This window comes from Labeo rohita, chromosome 11 (genome assembly GCF_022985175.1).
Source record: "Labeo rohita strain BAU-BD-2019 chromosome 11, IGBB_LRoh.1.0, whole genome shotgun sequence".
Lineage (NCBI taxonomy): Eukaryota > Metazoa > Chordata > Actinopteri > Cypriniformes > Cyprinidae > Labeo > Labeo rohita.
In genome coordinates, this window is record NC_066879.1 from 24,546,551 (window position 1) to 24,560,793 (window position 14,243).

Below are 14,243 nucleotides of genomic sequence, written 5' to 3' on the forward strand. Positions count from 1 at the left end.
ATTTTGAGAGCCATCTTTTCACACTGAGAGCAACTAAGGGGCAACAGCCAGGCGTTAAAACTTTTTGAATTTGAATATTAGGGTAAATTTAACTTATTTTGTCTTCTGGGAAACATGTAAGTATCTTCTATAGCTTCTGAAGGGCAGTACTAAATGAAAAAATGTGATATTTAGGCAAAACAAGAAAAATCTACACATCTTCATTCTGTTCAAAAGTTTACACCCCCTTGGCTCTTAATGCATAATTTTTTGAACCTTCTATAATAGCTGATTATGAGTCTGTCAGTTGTGAAAAGACGGATCTCAAAACCATACAGTCATTGTTGGAAAGGGTTCAAATACACAAAAATGCTAAAAAAGAATGCTGAAAGAATTTGTGGGACTTGAAGGATTTTTCTGAAGAACAGCAGGCAGTTTAACCTTTCAGGGCAAACAAGGGAAATGAAATGTAAGGGAAATGTATTGTAGAATTCAACTTACACCTTTAACCTCTTTCAGATCCCCTTTTACCAGCGAGTCCAGGAAGAAGTTGACGTTGTGCAACATGCTCTTCAACTGATGAAAACAGAAATATTAAATTGGAAAGTATGAGCTGGCAAAACCCATTTAGAACCAGTTTATGTCAGCGTATTCTTGCTTACTCCAAACAAGCACATTAAACATGTTTAAAATCAACCAAACAGGAATACGCCTGAAAGGGATAAGGAACTGTGGAGGGAGAGCTAAGGCAACCTTTGATGAGGAAGGCGAGTTGTTTGCAGATAAGGCCTATCTTGTAAGTCCAAACCGTGACTAACACTAAAAACACTCTATGGGATTACGCAGAAGCCTAACGGAAAGCCCTCCCCGGAGCTCCATGTGTCTCACCAAGTTCTTCATTGGCGTCAGCAGTTCTTTGGAGAATTCTGCAAACTTATTAAACGCAGAGGCCACTTCCTGTTCTCCATTGTTGTGGAAATTTACAGCCAACTTCTCCATGGAATTGATGTATGACTCCAAATGTGATATGTGGTCTGGAGGGAGATCAGCAGCAGAATTCAGCACAAATATAATTTGACTAAAAACACATGACACTAAAAAAAAACAACAACCACAGATAGAGGTGTTGACGTGTTTGGGTCTCATGGGGGCATTTGCCTGCTACTTCATTCATATTCATACATAGCTGGGCTGGAGGAAATGTTTTGCATGCGCTGTCAATCTCTTTAATGAATTAATACAGATTCAAAAGACTAAATTAATGCTGCCTACAGACTAATGTGCATGAAATTCAAAAAACAACAATGGCACAGTGAAGACATTTGTGAGAGAATATTGTTAGTACCTGGCGAGCTGAGAAATGCTACCTTTCCAGGTACTTTCTTACAAATGTTAACACAAATATACCCAATAGATTTAATGCAATTTCATGTTACCTTGACCAGAGATGTGCTTTGCTTTGGCTGCTTTCTTCATTTTCTGCAAGATTGTGCGGTCAGAGTCCAAGGCCTATCAAAGGAAATAAGGGAAAATAAGGATCTTATCAACACTGAGGGAGGATTTCACAGTAAGATTTTATATTTGATTAGTGAATAAGATATAAGTTTTAAAAAATAAAATACTACCCAATTTCCCTTTAGCTCATAAAGCAGAGCATGACACTAGGACTGGGGAGGTCATGGGTTAGATTCCCAAGGAACACATGCACTAAGAAATATACATATATATACACTGACCAAAATTATAAACGCAACACTTTTGTTTTTGCCCCCATTTTTCATGAGCTAAACTCAAAGTTTGCTTAAACAGAGAATTTCTGCACAAACTGTCAGAAACCATTTTATGGAAGCTCATCTGCATGCTCATCATCCTCATCAGGGTCTCGACCTGACTGCAGACTCTTCATCATAACCGACTTGAGTGGGCAAATGCTCACATTCAATGGCGTCTGGCACTTTGGAGAGGTGTTCTCTTCATGGATGAATCCTGGTTTTCACTGTACAGGGCAGATGGCAGACAGCGTGTATGGCGTCGTGTGGGTGAGCGGTTTGCTGTTGTCAACGTTGTGGATTGAGTGGCCCATGGTGGCGGTGGGGTCATGGTATGGGCAAGTGTATGTTATGGACAACGAACACAGGTGCATTTTATTGATGGCATTTTGAATGCACAGAGATACTCTGACAAGATCCTGAGACCCATTGATGTGCCATTCATCCACGACCATCACCTCATGTTGCAGCATGATAATGCACAGCCCCATGTTGCAAGGAACTGTACAGAATTCCTGGAAGCTGATAACATCCCAGTTCTTGCATGGGCAGCATACTCACTGGACATGTCACCCATTGAGCGTGTTTGGGATGCTCTGGATTGGCGTATACGACAGCATGTTCCAGTTCCTGCCAATATCCAGCAACTTCGCACAGCCACTGAAGAGGAGTGGACCAACAACAACCTAATCAACAACCTGATCAACTCTATGCGAAGGAGATGTGTTGTACTGCGTGAAGCAAATGGTGGTCACACCAGATACTGACTGGTTTTCGGACTCCCCCGGACCCCCCCCAGCACAGTAAAACTGCATATTTTGGAGTGGCCTTTTATTGAAAAATGGGGGCAAAAACAAAAGTGTTGCGTTTATAATTTTGGTTAGTGTAGTTGACAAACAGCCAGCAAAAAATGCTTTTTTGTAAAAGACCATTTTTGAAGAAGAAATGCATATATTTATGTAGTGCGAAGCCTAATCTTTGAGAAAATATAAAGGGTCCCTAACTTCGTACATTCTTTCATTGTTTTTTTTTTTTTTTCTTTTTTACATTTTTACTGAACTGTACCATAAATTTGTCCTATGGTGTGACACAGCAAAAATTAAGAAAAAAAAACTCTTAATAATATATAAATACCATGAGAGAGATTTATTTTCATTCTTAGACACTTAAGGACAGAGATGGTAGTTACTAAAGTATTTCTATTTAATAAACATGCCAAATGAGAAAGGAAGATTCATTTTGATACAAACAATATCAACATTTTTTTTTTTTAAACAAAATAATTTTCATCAACAAAATTAGTCTCATAGTCAATCAACATGTTACTGAAACTCTGTGGTGAATCCTTGTTAATTTTCTGTCTATATTTCCATGTCCTCTCTCTTTCATTAATTTCTTTCCCTCAGTTCTTTCTGTTCACATTTATACTTATTTTCATGATACTTTATAATAAGTTTTCTGCAGAAACATCAGAAAATAGTTTAATTCATGTAATTATTGCATTTGAGAACACTGAAAATGATCTAAAAAGAATAAAAAGGAGTTAAAAAATCTTGTTTAATTATTTAAAATACTTTTTAAAGTAATGTCACATCTTGGTCCCTTTTCTGTCACACCATTGGACGTTTCAGTCTTTTGTGTCAATTAATGGCCTTGCTATTCCAAGCTAACCTGTCATTAGCAGTTTGCAAGACACATTTGCATAATTTTTCATGATTATGTAGCTTAACATACAGTTTTTAATACAAAAAAAAAAAGATTAATTATTTAATAATTTAGGGGTGTCACAACAAAGGAGAACAAAACTTAACACTTTTGTAGTGGTTCCAAGTAGTGGGTCCTTCAACTAATTAAAGTTTTCTCTGGAATTGGCTGATTTAAAATCAGGATATGGTGTCACACCAGAAGACATGGTTTTCAGAGACAAAATGTATCAAGTTTGTGTGCTTTCAGAAATATATGGATGAAAAAAATGATTGCCATTTACTACAATAGACACTTAAATATGCCGGAGGTATTTATTAACATTTTTAGGCTTTTCTTTTTAATTTATAAAAGTTGTAATTTATTGAACCATGCTTGAGACAGTCACACCATAGGACAATTTTGACATTTGGCTCAAAAATTAAAACTAATCAAATAATACTGCAGCTTGTCATATCACGTGACATGTCACGTCAACAACCCATACATACTGTATATACACTACTGTTCAGAAGTCTGGGATCAGTAAGTTTGTTGGGTTTTTTTGGAAAGAAATTAACACTTTTATTTAGCAAGAACACATTATATTGATCAAAAGTGACTTAAAATGTTACAAAAGATTCTTTTAAACTTTATATTTGTCAAAGAATCTGAAAAAAATGTAACACGATTTCCACATAAAAAAATAACACGTTTTTCAGCATTTTTAATAAGAAGAAATCATCTAAAATATTATAATGATTTCTGAGGGATCATGTGACAATAAAGACTAATTTATGCTAAAGAGTAATTTATGCTAAAAATGTAGCTATGGGATGACAGGAATAAATTTCATTTTAAAATATTTTACAGCAGAACTATTTTTACTGTTTTTCGATCAATTAAATGTAGCCTTCTTTCAAAAGCATTAAAAGATTTCACCAACCCCCAACTTTTGAATGAGTCAATCTGCATAAAAGCTCCTGCCAAATGCATAAATGTAAATGTATTTTCCTTCCAGGCCACTTCAATTTGTTTAAAACGTGCTGAAATACACACAAACACAAGGAAACACACATGCAGGCAAACAAACGGTTCTTGAAACAGCTCCTTCCAGAAACACATTTCCTGTTTCAAAAACAGCAATTACATGCAATCGTGAAATGATTATGAAATAATGAAAGCCCCAGAGAGTTTGCTCTCTGAAACTGGACTGAAATTACACCTGCTACATTTTCTATACTAAAATCCAATCTAGCAACATGAATTATGCAACAACTGAGTCACTATAAGGCAGCAACTGGAGCATGAAGTCTGATTGTTGTGTTACTAAATACAAGAGCAAACAAGGAAAAATTAATTAACAGCTTCATAGGCGCTTGTTTACAGATAGCCTGCCATCTGAGAGTATGATACATTACTGTGTGTGGTTCAGAATAGTCTTGAACAATTTGGCTCATTTAATTTCCACTTACCACAACAGTGTAGGGCTCATTTTGTACAATAACACAACATGTGTTGCATTATAAAACCCTGTAAACAACATTCCAGATTTTATTTCACATAGTGTCGCAACATGGCTGAGTTTTTACAGTTTCTGACAGTTTAGTTTCTTCATATCTTTAATGGGAAACAGTATTTCCTGTGGATGTCTGTCCCAATTATCCCTCCCTTCATTCAGGATAAACAGTTTGTTCCTCAGGGTGTAGAACGAAGCCTTGCAGAGGGTTGTAACACTTCCCTAGCTCATATCTCATCAGAATGTTTATCATGGCCCTAAACAGTGCCCATCCTTTTAACCACAGGTGATTCAATCACATTTCTACAAAAAGCGAAATCTCCAAATTCTTCGTAGCTGCGAAAGGTTTTGGTTTTAAGACATTCAGGGTGTCCCCAGAATGCCTTCGACAAAGCAATTCATTTGTTTGCTCCAGCTGAGAAACAAAAAAAGAGAGCGATAGCAGCTGCCATGTTTTTTACATGCCACTGAAGACCAAATTGAAAAGTCAATTATCCACAACAGTGCATTTAATAGATAGTGTAATGCTGCAAAACAGTGTTTTTACTATCACACCCATATCACATGATCATAATTCAATGCAAGGAAGCAAGACATTGCACACAAACTCAATCACAACAGGCATTAAAAGCTTGAATACACAAAGTTTGCCCAGATTTTTCCCCTGATTTGCAGTCTGGAGGAGTCGACACGTTGCGTTTGAACCAAATTAAAAGTCTGGTATTGTATAATGCTCAGTTTTCCTCTGTAACCACATACAAAGCCATGACGAAGCAAATAGTGTTTTAAAATAATGTTAACATTTTAAAAGGCATATAAACTAGATTTTTACATGTTCCAAAGAAAGTCATTGCTATGTGGTCACTTAGCTGTTCGGAGTTTTTTAACACGCTGCTATATGTGGTTGATAGGGGAGTGAGTGTTCTCTGTGGTTGTTAGATGGCCACATTCACACAGCAAAAGAATACATCCTGTGTTTAAATTTTTAAAGTCACAATGAAATGCAAGTTGCAATCTTTTATTCCACATCGTGACATACTGAGTATAATGGATATTCAATCTAACCAACTCTGCACTCAAAAGTGGAAAAGTTAAACTGAACTTTTTAGAAAGACTTTTTGCATGTTGCCAGTCAGTTATTAAAACATTATTTCTGAATGTTCTATGAACATTTTAAATGTCCGTGGTTACAAACAAACGTTAAGGATACATCACTTTGCAAACATTATGGGAGTGCTACTTTTGAATATTCTGAGTGTTTCAAAAAGATAGCAAAATTCAAAAAAACGTTAGACATCCAGTAGAGATTTTGGACTATCATCTCAATCATGGTTACACGCTTACGTAATACTGCTGGTCCCGAAAAATGTTTACTTTTGCCGCTTTTAGCGCGTTTACCCGCAAAATTTGCTAACTAGCACATTATTAGGAAAGGTGATTGCAGAGATTCATAAAAACCCCTTATACTCACTTCTGCTGTAGGTGAAGCTGGATCACAAATGATTTGTGCGAACATATACGCATTTATGTAGATCGGGAGGCGCACTCCCTTCACAAACAAATGTAATCCACTGCTTCTTCAGTGGCTCAGATGTCGGGAGAAAATAACGACCACTATGTTCATTATTACATCCAGCAACACAACACCTCAATCACTCAATCAGAGATATTCTTGTCTATTTTAAATTTCTGCTCTGGTATCAAAACAATGGAGGTCGGACTGCTACAGCTGATCCGAGGTAAGATGCCCATGTCAGTCAACTATTGTGGGAGCGGCCTCTGTCGGTGTGACGCCACACTGACAGGCATCTGAGAACGGCTCGATTTGAAAAAAGGGATATTATTTTTACAGATTAATTAAAAACCACTGCATAGATTTTTACCATTACTGGGCAGATTTGTACATACACTGCCAACACACATTAATGTTCAAACATGTAAAAGTGAAGTTTGCATCCGATGACCCCTTTAAGCCGTTGTGAAGACAGTGAACTTGAGTTATTTAGGCTGCTTATAGGTCTTGAACGGTTAAATACATACACTTGTATGTGTCAAAATGCCCATCTTTGCAAGTAAACACAGTACCTTGTAAACACAGTAATTGATGTCTTAAGTGAAAGCAAACAGCTGAGAAAAAAAAACGTGAACAGTATAGAGGGTATGCATGTGACATCACTGTCAGCTGGAGTGGGTGCAGCTCTGCCCACTGAGTGGCAAAAAGACTGAGTGGCAGCTTTGGTTTCAGCGTGAATGCTGCAACAAAACAAAATGCTGCAACAAGAAACCCGAGGCACATTTTTATAGGCTGCCGAAAGCTACAGAAAAGAAAATCAAATGGATCCCTGCAATTCAAAGAAACAAATGCACTCCAGGCAGCAAAACACGGATTTGCATTTTTCATTTCATGTTAATATGTTGAATATTGTGGTAAAATCATACCCTATGTGTTGTATTGACATATATCATATTGACAACTCAGTTAAATATTTACCATCTTAAATTCTGCATAACTGGATGTTTTGAAATAAACACAGACAAAAACTATATAATATTTTGGGCTGGACGATATGATGGCATATATATAACATTGATATAAGTGATCACCAGTTTAGACCAGGGCTGGCAAACGATTAATCGCGATTAAATGCATACAAAACAAAAGTTTGAGTTTGCCTAATATATGTGTGTGTAATTATTATGTATAAATACAAGCACAGTCATGTACATATTTAAGAAATATTTACAAGAATATGTATTTATTATAATTTTTATATAATTTATATTATATATAAATAAAAATATTTTGTACGTAACATATTTCTCTTAAATATATACATTCATTTGTGTGTATTTATATATACATAATAATAACAACAACACACAGTACACACACATATATTAGGCAAACTCAAACTTTTTTTGTATATGCGATTAATCGCAATTAATCGTTTGACAGCTCTAGTTTAGACCAACCTATTTTGTATTTACAAAATGAGTTCACAGGCAAATCTGATTTGTTTATTTCCCCCGCGTTGAAATCATGCAAATATAAACGTCAGGAAACATGATTCCTGGCTGCATATCAACTGCATATCCATATCTATGGACCACTGGATTTTTGGTAAGTTGTAACAAACATTATATAGAGTCCAGCAAAAAGATTATTGTTTTGTTTTACTCACGTTTTCAGAGCTTCCCTATTAAATCCATTCACGCAGCAGCTCTTTTGCCACTCAGTTAGGGTTGCCAAGTGTTCACAACAAAACCTGCACAATTGCTACTCAAAACGAACCCAAATCTAGCCCAATCGCATTTCGAAGGAGGGGTTCCCCTGTTAAAAATCGCATTCCGGAGATAAAATACACATTTTTTGTTGGGGTTCCCCTTGGTAAATTTGCATTTCAGTGGCTAAATATGACACTGGGGTCGCTTTAACCCGCGGACATCAAAAACAACCCGTGGCAACGGTGTTAAAGTAGTCCAATTCCGCGGGAAAACCACAGACTTGGCAACACTGCACTCAGTCCGGCTCAGGGGACGTGTTCCGGCAGGAAAGTGACGTCACTACTTGCCCTCTATATTGGATCTAGGCAGCTCTTAAAGTGACAGCAGTCTAATATTCCTGCTGTCATTCATGTTAATCAAACAACAAAAGAGAGAAAATCTCTCACTGCTCTTGACTAAATCGCTTTTGTAACTTTAATAAGAAGAAATATATTTTAAACTACACAGTGAAGAATATGCAGTGGTTTTATACATTTGATTACTTTATATAATGTATGCAGAATTTCTTATTTATTTATTCTACTGCAGTTTTTTGTCCTATTGCTTGTATTTAGTTTATTTTAATTTAATCGCTGACCGTTTACTTGTCTTCAGTCAGCTTTTTTTTAATTTGGCTTTTATTAGTTTTCTGTGACATTGACACTGGTGACAAGAATTATGGGATTTCTATGGTATCAGAAATTTTAATCATAATGACCTTATTTAAAGCAAAAATAACTATATTGTGATATATAACGTTACCGTGAAATAAAACGACTCATATCATGATATAAGAACTTTGTTCATATCTCCCACCCCTACCAGAACACTGGCCAAAGTTCTGAGAACATTCCCTGTTAGCATGAGACATGAGTACAACCATTAAAAATGATTATCTAGCATGTGTTTACATAGATAACTGCATTGGAATGCATAAATACGAGCCTAATACTATACGCAAGCTTTTGTGCGAATGGGACAGTTTGAGTTACATATGTTGTTAAAAATGTTTGTTGATCCCAGACAGTAACTGCATTTACAACATTCATGTCTGTAACACTGTTTTTTGCTACTGCATGTTAAGTGCAGAGGAGCAGTTTCATAACTTTTCTAAAACTAGCAACATAACTATGCAGAAATCTGAATTTAACTAGATTCTTTGTTCTCCTTAGCCTTGAAATGAAATCAACTTCCTTTAAAAAAAAATCTCAGTTTCTATGGAGACTTCTTCCTGTATCAAAACCGAAGTCTCTGACACTCGTGTCTTATCTTGCTGTTTTTACTCTCTAAGGAAACAGGCCTGTCAAATGCCAGCATAAAAGGATTATAAGCAATTAATATTCATTGGTGTCACACATGATAGTGTGAAGAGGAAAATGTAATTCGCTGTTATTAGTTCAGAGAGCCTGTAATGAACTCCTCATACAGCCCAATTGAGAAACACGTTGGGTGTGAGCTTAAATAACCTGACTCACTTAACCAACACTTAAAAGAACAGTTCACCCAAAAATGGAAATTCTGTCATTAATTACTCACCCTCATGTCGTTCCAAACCCGTAAGACCTTCGTTCATCTTCGGAACACAAATTAAGATATTTTTATGAAATCTGAGAGCTTTCTGACCCCGCATAGACAATGCAACTACCACATTCAAGGACCAGAACATTGTTAAAATAGACAATTTGACATCAGTGGTTCAACCGGAATTTTATGAAGTTACGAGAATACTTTTTGTGCGCATTTATTGCATTCATTTATTGCAGAAGCTGCTAGATATTCAACACAGAATTTCCAACTCAAATTTAGTCTGTTCCTCATTTAAAGGAGAAGTTCACTTCCAGAACAACAATTTACAGATGATGTACTCACCCCCTTGTCATCCAAGATGTTCGTGTCTTTCTTTCTTCAGTCGTAAAGAAATTATGTTTTTTGAGGAAAACATTTCAGGATTTTTCTCCATATAATGGACTGCTATGGTGCACCGACTTTGAACTTCCAAAATGCAGTTTAAATGCAGCTTCAAACAATCCCAAATGTTGTAAACGATCCCAGCTGAGGAAGAAGGATCTTATCTAGCGAAACGATCAGTTATTTTCAATTTAAATACAATTTAAAATTTTTTAATCTCAAACGCTCGTCTTGTCTTGCTCAGTTAGGGTATGTCAAAAAAAAACTCCAATCGTATTTTCTACCTCAACTTCAAAAATACATCGCTGCAGAAGTACCGACACAGTCTTTGCAAAGTGAACATGCAAAGAAGATCAAACACCCTTAACAAAAAAGGTAAAACAGCGATATAGGACGATTTTGAAGTTGAGGGAGAAAATACGATCAGAGTTTTTTGACATACCCTAACTGTTTTGAGCCAGAATACACAGAGTTCAGAGAGAGTAAGACAAGATGAGCGTTTGACATTAAAAAGTATATAAATTGTACTATTTTTAGGAAAATAACCGAACGTTTCACTATAAAGATCCTGCTTCCTCGGGCTGGGATCGTTTACAACCGCATTTGGGATTGTTTGAAGCCGCATTTAAAGTGCATTTTGGAAGCTCAAACTCGGGGCACCATATCAGTCCACTATATAGAGAAAAATCCTGAAATGTTTTTTTCAAAAAACATAATTTCTTTACAACTGACGAAAGAAAGACATGAACATCGTGGATGACAAGGGAGTGAGTACATTATCTGTAAATTGTTGTTCTGGAAGTGGACTTCTCCTTTAAAACTATCATATTGCTTCAGAAGAAGCTTTTTGTTTTTTCGCTAATATTTCCTTCCACTTCCAGGGAACCATCACATTAAGAGCAGCTCCTTTTACATCAAGGATGTTTGACTTTCTTAACTTCAGCCCTTCCAGTCAGCTCTGTTATGTGTACACTCGGCCAATAACAGTTCAACTGTGCGGTTGGTTAGTTCACCTGGAACGGCATTCCATGCTGAAATTCAGATTCTCCTGACTAGGCAGAGTGAGAATTCTGTACTCAGCATGGCTAACCTCACAGACCTTTTGTTCTTTATGGCAGCAGTGGTGCCTGGCCTTTTGGATCGGCTTTTGTGTGCATTTAGTGCTATTACAAGAAAATGCTTGTGAAATTCCCAACAGCACACATAAAAAAGATAGAAATAAGACCAGTGATAAAAAGTCATAACAACTAAACAGGTGCAGCGATGGGCTTACGCAGGTTAACGCAAGAGTTTGAAGAACGATTGGATGGACATCAAATCCAGAGTTAATTGCGAAAAATGTGAAAAAATGAACTGGAATATTTTTTTATACTTCTATAAAATAACTTCTTAAAATGGGATAATATATAATATCAAACTTATTTGGTATATACCATATAATATCACATAGAACATTTAGAATTATAAGGATGGTTTACACAAAAAATATTGTTTCTTATAAGTAAGTAAAAATATCCATATTTTATTATATTCTTTTCTATATAATAGCAAATAGCAATAAATGACTTAAACCAAAAATGTGAAATAATACCTTAATATGGGATAATATTTTAATATAATGGCATATAAAATGTTATAATTATAGGGATAGTTCACAGAAAGAAAAAAAAATCCCAGTCATTGTACAAAGCACCATTTTAATTAAAATCTTAGTTCTTTCAAGCTTTTTTCCTAGCTTATTTCTTTTCCATGGGAGAAAACAATTTGTCAAAAATTTTTAATTATTCACCACAATAGAACAGCTTCTTGGATGGATATCAAATGGATAGTTAAAGGAATAATTGCAAAAAATGCAAAAAACTGAATATGAATATTTTTCATACTTCTGTAAAATAACATCTTAAAATGGGTTAATATATAATTTATATAAACTTTTTGGTATATACAATGTAATATGGCAAATAACATTTTTTAATTATGTGGATAAACAGAATTTATTTGATTTTTTTCCCCATAAAATGTTGTAATTTAGCAAATAGCAATAAATGACTTAAACCAAACAAAATGAATGTGAAATAATACCTTAATACAGGGTAATATTTTAATATAATGGCATATAAAATGTTACAATTATAGGGATAGTTCACAAAAAGAAAAAAAATCCCAGTCAATTATTCACCACAACAGAACAGCTTATTGGATGGATATCAAATTTAGTGTTTAAGGGATTAATAGTTGCGAAAACTGAATATGATTTTTTTTTTTTCATACCACTGTAAAATAACATCTCAAAATGGGATAAAATATTATCATACTTTTTTGGTATATACCATATAATGTGGCAAATAACATTTAGAATTATGAGGATAGTTTAAAAAAGGAAAAATGATATCAATATTTTGCAATATCCATATCCATAATTTATTAGATTTTCTTCCATAAAATATTGAAATATATTGTCACTCCCATGTTTGAACACAGACATAAAGTGCTTCCAGACTTAAATTTTTATAATTCATGAATGAAAACAGTTTGTAATATGATTTTGATGTCATTTTCCGTGGTAATGCAGTGTCTGATTTTAAAATGCCTTTCAAAGGATGAATTTTGAGATTTTAAGTTTTGAACTAAGATATAATTTCTTACGATTTCTAAAGTGTGATAAAAAGGGAAAAAGGCAACGAAGAAAGTGTTTTCATTTCAGTATGTTAAAATATCCTTTTTTTTTCAATATAACATTGTAATAAAGCAAATTGAAATAAACCAAATGAACAAAAAATGCTATGGTTTTTACCTAAATGTGAAATAATACATTGATATGGGATAATATTATAATATAGTGACATATAAAATTGTAAAATTGTAGGGGTAGTTTAAAAAAATCCATTTTAAGTTCCATTTTAATTAAAATGTTATTTCTTCGAAGCTTGTTGTCCAAAGCCAATTTTTTTTCCTTGGGAGAAAACAATGTCTATTTAAAAATAAATAAATAAATAAATAATATATAAATAAATAAATTATATATATATATATATATATATATATATATACTAGTGATGTACCACAACAGAACAGCTTCTTGGATGAATAGCAAATTTACAGTTAAAGGGAAAACTCAACAAAATGGGATAATATATAATATCATACTTTATGGTATATAGCATATAATATAGAAGAATAGTTCACACACTAACTAACTAAGTAAAGAAATAAATAATAATCCCAATCATTGTCCAAACCAGCATTTTAATTAAAATGTTATTTTAGGGTTTTTTTCCCAAAAGCTTTTCCTTGGGAGAAAACAGTGTCTAAATTTATCAAAAAATGTTAATTATTCACCACTGCAGAACATCATCTTGTACTAAAACATAAAAGCCCCAATGTTTTATATCACAAATCCACCATAAGGCATGCAGTAATAATGTTTTGAGCTCTGAGGCATTTTATAATTATGGAGCACGACCAGATGTTTATCTCCCTCTATTGTGCTTAATGAAGCAAAGCCCACGCAATTCACTCTCCTCACCACTGGTGGATTTCAACTACTTCATCAAGTAGGCCAGAAGTGAAACTCAAACAATATCACACCACACAACCAGAAATGAACTATCTCACAGTTAGTTATCAAATGTAAGATAAGGTAAAAAGTGACTAGCAACTGGTAATTTTCTCACGTGCATCTGGCATTACCCATAAAAATGTAGAAATGCTATGACCACTTATTTAGATCAGTGAGCCTCATATAAAGTGGTAAGGCTATTTATGTTGTGTTCACAGTGTTCTAAAGACAGAGAGTGGTTTGAGACACACACACATGTTCAGAAATAGCATAAAACCCACTCAGATGAAACTCAGCAGCGTTAAGAATACAGAGCAGGTTCATCATGAAGTCAGCAGATGTTTTATGGTATAAAATAACATGCTGATGCCACTTCTTCACATCATGACCACACCCTCGTTCCATATAAACCTATATGACTTTCTTCTAATATTGAAATATCAATAACCAAACAGGTTTGGTTACCAATGTATGGACACACACACACAAAAAACACTGAGGCACTTTAAATATTTTCTTTGAACAAAGTCATACAGGTTTGAATGACAGTTTTGAAAGAGTT

General features: G+C 34.7%; 1 protein-coding gene across 5 annotated transcripts in view; it reads right to left on the reverse strand.

Annotated features, from left to right (window-relative positions):
• Positions 1-14,243, reverse strand: part of unm_sa1614 (un-named sa1614) — a 61,893-nt gene that overhangs the window by 43,254 nt on the left and 4,396 nt on the right. For all 5 annotated transcript variants that reach the window (XM_051122010.1, XM_051122009.1, XM_051122008.1 and 2 more), the window contains exons 2-4: positions 1,416-1,488; positions 868-1,013; positions 481-555 (exon numbers count right to left, since the gene is read on the reverse strand). In XM_051122010.1, coding sequence (XP_050977967.1) covers positions 481-555; positions 868-1,013; positions 1,416-1,488 — 294 coding nt within the window. The remainder of the gene's footprint in view (positions 1-480; positions 556-867; positions 1,014-1,415; positions 1,489-14,243) is intronic.